Source organism: Eucyclogobius newberryi, unplaced genomic scaffold, assembly GCF_026437365.1.
Source record: "Eucyclogobius newberryi isolate DKJ021-1_F unplaced genomic scaffold, fEucNew1.0.hap1 SCAF_7, whole genome shotgun sequence".
In the NCBI taxonomy this organism is placed as follows: domain Eukaryota; kingdom Metazoa; phylum Chordata; class Actinopteri; order Gobiiformes; family Gobiidae; genus Eucyclogobius; species Eucyclogobius newberryi.
In genome coordinates this window covers 21,102,505-21,110,616 of record NW_027316389.1, presented here as the reverse complement: position 1 = coordinate 21,110,616, position 8,112 = coordinate 21,102,505, and the positions used below count along the sequence as shown (strand labels likewise).

The 8,112-nt window shown below is 47.0% G+C and overlaps 1 protein-coding gene across 2 annotated transcripts in view; it reads right to left on the bottom strand.

The window, feature by feature from the left end:
• The window catches only part of znf609a (zinc finger protein 609a), a 46,779-nt gene that overhangs the window by 7,161 nt on the left and 31,506 nt on the right, over nt 1–8,112 (bottom strand). The window contains exons 6-10 of one of the 2 annotated variants that reach the window (XM_072435907.1): nt 4,917–6,691; nt 4,767–4,820; nt 3,786–4,152; nt 1,411–1,719; nt 743–812 (exon numbers count right to left, since the gene is read on the bottom strand). In XM_072435907.1, the coding sequence (XP_072292008.1) occupies nt 743–812; nt 1,411–1,719; nt 3,786–4,152; nt 4,767–4,820; nt 4,917–6,691 (2,575 nt within the window). Of the gene's footprint in view, nt 1–733; nt 813–1,410; nt 1,720–3,785; nt 4,153–4,766; nt 4,821–4,916; nt 6,692–8,112 lie in introns of both variants that reach the window. The other variant, XM_072435908.1, reaches the window with a different exon arrangement.

Genomic DNA, 8,112 nt, shown 5'->3' with positions numbered 1-8,112 from the left:
TAATAACAAATGTACTTCCGGAAGCAAGAAAACTTGAAACAAAACTGTCGAGCTCCGTTTCTTATCCTCACTGTAATTGTAATTAGGGTTTAACTGGAAAGCACTGTGTAATGATACAAGACTGAACTAGCAAGAGCTGAGGGAGCAAGTTACTAAATGTCCACATGAGGGCGCTATAAACCAATACAGCAGGCGAGAAAACAGACTTCCACATGCAGCCGAATGGAAAAATGCTTTTTTTATTCTATTTTCTAGAACATGGCTTTTTGTTTTCAGGGTCTAAAGTGGGTCTAAAGTGGGTCTAAAGCAGCGACTAAAGCAGGACTAAAGCAGCGACTAAAGCAGCGACTAAAGCAGCGACTAAAGCAGCGACTAAAGCGGGACTAAAGCAGGTCTAAAGCAGGTCTAAAGCAACGACTAAAGCAACGACTAAAGCAACGACTAAAGCAGCGACTAAAGCAGCGACTAAAGCAGCGACTAAAGCAGCGACTAAAGCGGGACTAAAGCAGGTCTAAAGCAGGTCTAAAGCAACGACTAAAGCAACGACTAAAGCAACGACTAAAGCAACGACTAAAGCAACGACTAAAGCAACGACTAAAGCGGGTCTAAAGCAGGACTAAAGCAGGACTAAAGCAGGACTAAAGCAGGGCTAAAGCAGGATTAAAGTGGGACTAAAGCAGGCCTCAAGCGGGTCAAAACCAGGTCTTAAAAGATGAACAGGAGTCAGTCTTACCGGTCTCACCTCCGGGCAGGTGGATACATGGATGGAGCGGACGCTTGTTGACTGGCGACAATGGCTGAAGACGAGAGGCCTGAGGGAAAACAAAAACAAAAACACTGAGTTAGCGAGTCAATAAACGATAACTTTCACCTTCTTGTCATCCATAAATATCAATCATCTAAATAACTGTTAATATGTTACGTTAGCATACCAGACACTTACCACAGTTCATTGTCTGTGCGTCATGTGGCTGAAGGTGTTAGCGTTAGCATACGTACACCTATTCACCATGTTCTCTAATCTGTTATTTTAAATTGCATTTCAAGATGAAATGTCTGTTCTTGGTCTTGAATTGTCTTAAAACAATTAGACTCCAGAGCGAAAACAAAACACATGTAAGTACATGTGTTTTTTTTCTTCTCCATTATGCATTTTTTGGCTGGTGCGACTTATACTTATACAGTACTTAGTGTTTCAGTTCCCTTCGATACAACATTAAAGGTCCCATATCATGCAACTTTTGTGAACCTTCAGTTAGCGATAATTGCGCCTCAAAACGACCCCCAAAGTAGTTTTTTCTTCCATCACAAATGCCCTTACAGAAATCTAGCAAAAGACGGGCCCTTTATCTCATGAGGACGCCCGGAGTGATGTCGCACTCAACGGCCCCATAACGCTCCTGGACAAACCTGAGGCGTACGGCAGCTCGTACTGTCCGGAGAGCAGCGGGTATCCCAGGTGGTGCGAGGGTATGATTCTCTGGGAGGGCGAGGACCTGGGCTGCCGGTCTCCTTCCCTCTCGCGCTCCCGGTCGTGGGGCGGCGGCTTGTCCGGCATGGAGGGCGACTTGCTCTTGTACTGGCTGGCGTGCTGCTGCAGGAGGTCCAGGGCTTTGGCCTCGCCCGGCGGCTTCACGTTGGGGCTGGAGCGCGGCGCCTTCTCGCCCTCCTCGCCCTTCGCTCCGTACGGGAACGAGTAGCCGGGCGGCAGGTACGAGCCTGCGCGAGAACAAGAGGTCAGTGTTCGTTTGTGCAGCGAGTGGACGGTCCAAAAAAAATAAAAAGTCACAGTAGAAAAAAGGGGCACACGCTGTAATACAGGGCGATTCAACAGTGCACAACACCCCCGCTGTAACAACATTTTGGCTCCCACCAAAACACAATTTCAATCAATTGAGTTACCGTATTTTCAGGATTATAAATCGCACCTTTTTTCACAGTGTTGCCCGGTACGACTTGTACTCCAGAGCGACTTATGTGATATTATTAGTTATTTTCACATGCCAACCACAAGAGGGCGCTCTAGGCTCTAAGCGACGCAGAAGAAGAATCTGCACTTCCTCTACCTCTGGAGTTTGCCGAGTTGTTTAGAAGTGACACAGAGGAAGAAGAATTCAATGGATTTAGTGATTTGGGGTAATACTGATGCTTTGGTAAACTTGTTAGCATGTTCTTTATGCTATAGTTATCTGAATAACTGTTAATATGTTACGTTAACATACCAGACACTTACCACAGTTCTGTCTGTGCCTCATGTAGCTGAAGGTGTTAGCGTTAGCATACGTTCACCTATTCACCATGTTCTCTAATCTGTTATTATTTTAAATTGCATTTCAAGATGAAATGTCCGCTTTTGGTCCTGGATTTTATCCCAAATCCTCAAAAATGCGACTTCTGTTTTTCTTCTTCTCTATTATGCATTTTTTGGCTGGTGTACGCCGGTGCGACTTATACTCCGGAAAAATGCGGTAATACAATAAAATATTGATGGATTTGATTTTTGTAAGAAATAACAAACAAAATGCCAACTTTGATTCGCCAAATTGCCCACCCAAAAGTGAACCAGAATTAACTAGCACCAACCAGAGCTGACCCAGGACTAACACTGATTCAAAACATGTCTAAAGCGGAATTAAACAAGAACTAAACCAAGACCAAACCAGTTCTAAAGTAATGCCAACCCATTTCATATATTTTTTTATATATGGAAGATGGGTTGTGGGACTAAATTGCTTAGATGGCCCGATTTGGCCCCTGGGCGTTAACTTGAATAGCCTTGCTCTAATATTTGGTAAGACGGCCTTTAGCTTTGATCACAGCACACATTCACTGTGGCACAGTTTCAATAAGCTTCTGCAATATTAAAAAGATGCATTTCCATTATTCCTCACACAGATCTTGTATTGATGGAGAGTGACCACTGCACAAAGCCCTCTCCAGCTCCAAACACTCTCACTGGGGCTCAAATCTGTAGTACATTAGCTTCTGCTTCTCCTTGTGTTTCCTCTGCTCGATGCCAAAGATCTGACCCTTCTCAAACACACGGATATCTACTCAATGACCACGGGATTCGTCTTTCCACATGGTTGTTTCAGTTGGGTTTAAATACCGTGCTGCAGCTGAAAGATTATTACCTGCAGGAGGAGAGGACCTGCTGTATTTGCGTATTTGCTTAGCTCAGCTTTTTTTTTGGACAGGCAGTGTTTAATTGGCGTCGACAGAAACGTACAGAGAAGAGAAGATGACTTAAGAGTGGAAGGATGCTGAGGTAAGAACTGAGAGGAAACAAGAGGCCGAAGAGGAGAAGGATAGTTATAATAAAGTGGGGCATGATTTTAGAGTTTATGTATTAAAAATGTCCTACATTGCACATATTTGGGGCGCTTTAATCTGACAAATGAAGAGAGCCAGGTTTACTGCGATGTCTGCAGTCTTTTATAGATTTGTTTTACTTGTGCCCATTGGTCTTTTGCATTACATCGTTTTAGTTTTGCTCTGTTTTTATTCTGTTTTATTCACTATGTAAAACTGCTTTTGTTTGTAAAATGTGCTACAGAAATTAAGAGGACTGGATTGAAACTTAAATTAATTAGGGTTGGAATTGAGGACATTTTGACGCTGCTTAAAGATCTGATCTAAAAGCCTCTCGAGAAAACAGCCTTAAAAGTTACATTGCTCCAGGTAAATCTATGGATGAAAGGGGATTAAAACGATTCTAAAACATTTGGTGCAGTTTGTCATTTCCACTTGTACCAAAACCCCTGTATTGTTTCCTTTAAACTCACCTGGGTAGTTTTGCATCATGACCGATGGCATGCCCCTGTACCCTGGGTGGCTCGGGTCGTAAGCCTGGCTGTAGTAGGGGCCGTGCATGTAGGGCATGTACTGGTGTTGCGACAGGGGAGAGGAAAACTGCATGTGCGGGGCCCGCGGCTCCTTCCCGGACGCTCGCAGCTCCTCGGGGGCCGCGGTCCGGCTCTCTACGTCTTTCGGCTCCTCTTTTGGGGTGCCCTCTTTGCCCCGAGGCCTCTCCTCTTTGGCCTTTCTGTCACTCCGGTCGCGCTCCTCCTTCCACCGCTCCTCCTCCTGGGGTTTGGAGACATCGGAGTATTTGTTTGGGTAAACGTAGGGCCACAGTCGAGAGTCCGGCTCCTGGAGTGCGCAAACACACGACAGGCGAGTGTGAGAATGTGAATGAAACCAGTTAAACAAATGTACTCAAGAGCTGAACACTTAAGGTTTGTACGGTGTTTGTAATGATTAATATGTCACAAAAAAGTGTCAAAATATAGAACAGTGTTTTGCTAATACCTCAGTTAGCTTCATCTCTACGGGGTTTCCAAGAGTCGCAAAAACTCAATTAAAACTTAAGCAGCGGTGAGCGAGGTGCAGGTGAATGTCACTGACTTGTTTAAATGAATACTTTTGAGTTAATAAAGGTTTATGTTTGTGTCTCAATGAGCTTATGCCATTGTTGAGCCATAATACATATTAAAATAGCATCACAAACATAAAATCAATTGGGTCTCTATATAAAATGTTAATTCATTGTTTATTTTACATTTCACGTTTTAATAAAAGTTAGCAATAGCTTTGAGACAAAGTGAGCTAGCCTGTGTGATTATTATTCATTAAATAAGCAAACATAGGTGTCAAAAAAAATGATCTAATAATTGCCTTACCACCAATTAACCCTGTGTTACTTCATAAAACGTCAATGCAAACTCTATACAACACTTCTTCTTACGGGCAAAGTGTGTGCATACCTGTCTGTACCACAGCGCCGGCTCCACCCCCACTGTGCGTCCTGGCTCCACCCCCACTGTGCGTCCTGGCTCCACCCCCACTGTGCGTCCTGGCTCCACCCCCACTGTGCGTCCTGGCTCCACCCCCACTGTGCGTCCTGGCTCCACCCCTGGTTTGCCCTCCTCTTTCCCATGATGCCCTGCTTCGCTCAGCTTCATTTTCAGCCCCTCCTGTTGCTGCTGCTGTTGCTGTTGCTGCTGCTGTTGTTGCTGTTGTTGTTGTTGTTGCTGCTGCTGCTGCTGCTGCTGCTGCGGTCCCGTCTGCGGCTTCTGCTCCTCGGCTTTGGCCATGATCACAGACTTCCCCTGCTCGCCGCCGCCGCCGCCCTCTTTGCCCTTCGTCCCTTTCGACCCCAAATCCGTCAAACTCGGCGCTCGGGACAGAGTGGGCGGCAGCGTGGCTTTCACTTCCTGCTTAATGTCCGCCTTCTTCCCGTCCTGCCGTTGCCGCTCGTCGTACTGCTGGCGGTAGGCGGAGTTGGCGGGCTGATTGGGGCTCTGCTGCGACGCGAGCAGGTGGGCGTGGTAGGCCTGCTCCGGCGGATACGAATACGGCGGGACGTAGTACTGGTTGTAATACAAAGGCTGTGCGTACATATTTGATCTTTGCTGGATGACCGACTGCTGCGGCAGTCCCGAGGTTTCGATTTTACGGTCGTCCTGTGGCTCAGTTTTTAATTTCACTTCTTCCCCCTCCAAATCGTCCTCCTTTTTTATCTTAACGACGCTGTCTGCGTGCGCCGGGTTAGCTTGAGTTCCCGGGCTGGGGTTGGGGTAGTTCGGCGAGTAGTAGGCGTCGTAGTTTGGATAGTACGGCGACTCTTTGGCGGGATTTTGCGGCGGGAATAGCGTCTTTTTCGCCGATTCCCTAGCGCCCTGGTTGGGTTCGGTCTTAACCGTTTTAACCCCCTCCTTGCCCTCGCCGTCTTCCCCTGCGTCCGAAATATCCGAGTATGCTGGGCTGCCGGTTTTGACGGACGTGTTATCGCCGCCGTTCTGATTTGCGTGCGGGGGATTCTGTGGCGCGCCCGGCTCGTTGCGACTCGACACGCCTATTGACGGGCTCGGGGCGTTGTCCGAAAAGCTATACACTTTATCGGCCTCCGCTTTGATGCTAGCTAACCGGCTTTGATGCGGGTCCGACGAGCCGTTTAGTAAGGCGTCTTCCGCGTATGGACTCTTCCCATCTTCTGGTCTTTTCGCCTTGGGACTGTCGCCTTCCTTACCTTCTCGCTTTTTCTTATCCTTCTTTTTCTTGTCCTTCGCCAACGCCGGGCTAGTGGAGGGATCTACCAGTTTAGGCTGCGCGCCTTTGAGTTGAGGGCTTTTGGGGACGGACTGCACCACCGTTCCCATGGCGGGGGACGACGCTTGGAGGTTGTAGTTCGGCGGCGTTCCCTGCGGTGGAGCCGTTGAGGCGGTAGAAGCGGGACGCCCGGGTTTGGCGCCTTTTAATTTGTCGTTCTTCCCCGCTGCGGCCATTTTCTTCACCTTCCTATCGTCCATCCCGTCGTTGCTCGCGTCGTCCGTCAAACAGCCGCCCTCCTCTCCGCCGTCCGTGCCGTCCGGCTCCGCCTCCCCGCTTTTCTTCTTGCCCTTTTTTGCAGACGGTGAGGGGGCGTCGAACCCGCGGCCTTTCGGCGTGGCGGAGCGCGCCGGGGAAATGGAGGCGCCGTTGCACGAGATGTTGTCCGGGTGGAGGGAGGAGGAGTCGTCTCCGTACTCGCTGTCCGCGTCCTGGTCGAGCCGGACGTCCTGGTCGTTGTGGGCGCGCGCCTGGTGGTACTTGAGTCCGTTGATGTGCTTGTATTTCTTATTGCAGTTCGGGTGCGGGCAGTCGATGAGCACGGGCGATGGGCACGTTCGGTCCACCGCCTCAGATTTACCTAGAAGATGGAGAGAAAAGGACAGAGTTTTTTTGGCCTTTGACATTATTATACGTCTATTAATATTTACAGGCTGTCAAAGTTTAGACGGACTAACCAAGAGATTCAGAGTTGAACACTGTGTTCGAGAGAAAAGTAAAGGTCACGTGTGAGTGCTAAAACAAGTAAAACAGGCCAAATATATCCCCAAACTAAAAGGAGAAGACGCCAGGCCAACAGCAACTTGTATTTGTCACACCAACAAGCAGCAATGAAGGACCTTTAGGCAACACCGACAACACCAGCACATTATTCACTGTCTAAACTCAAGTCATTTAAAAACCCAACTGGACTATATTAAAGTCAGATTAATTGTATTGACCATTTTTAAAGTAAAAAGTGTAGTCATCTTAAGACGGGGCTAAACTTGCAATGGAAAACACTTTTATAATTTAGTTTTCATAATGTTGTACAGACTATAAAATTTCATCAAAGAGCTGGATGGATGGGCCCAACGTCCATAAAGATGAATAACACAACAATAAACTGCTGAATCAAAACATTTATGAACCTGTAGAGACAGAACACTTTTTAATATACCGTATTTTCCAGACTACTTTTTACTACTTTAACAGTTTTGGCTGGGGTGCGACTTATACTCCAGAGCGACTTAAATGTGATATTATTCGTAATTTTCACACTGGCAACCGCATGTCATATGTTGATTATTTTCACACCGACAACCAGAAGAGGGCGCTCTAGGCTCTAGACGACACAGAAGAAGAATCTGCACTTCCTCTACCTCTGGAGTTTGAGGAGTTGTTTAGAAGTGACACAGAGGAAGAAGAATTCAAAGGATTTAGTGATTTGGGGTAATACTGATGCTTTGGTAAACTTGTTAGCATGTTCTTTATGCTATAGTTATCTGAATAACTGTTAATATGTTACATTAACATACCAGACACTTCCCACAGTTAGCCTCAGTTCCCTCATGTAGCTGAAGGTGTTACGTGGTTTTGGATTTAATACATTTCCCCCCAAAAATGTGACTTATACTCCAGTGCAACTTATATATGTTTTTTCTATTCTATTATGCATTTTCATGGCTGGTGCAACTTATACTCCGGTATATACGGTATATCAAGTTTAGTATTTCGCATCTTAAACTCTCACTGGTATGACATTAGCCTAACTGTGTCCTGCAGAAGTTCTGATGACTCTGCCATCATCGGACTCATCACGGACGACGATGATGATGCGGAGTACAGAGGACTAGCGCAGGACTTTGTGGACTGGTTTCAGCGGAACCACCTCCTCATCAACGCGGGGAAGACCAAGGAGATGGTGGTGGACTTCCACAGACACCACTCCACTGCCCCCTCACCAGTGAACATCCAGGGAAGGGACATTGAGAGAGTGGACTCATACAAGTACCTGGGTGT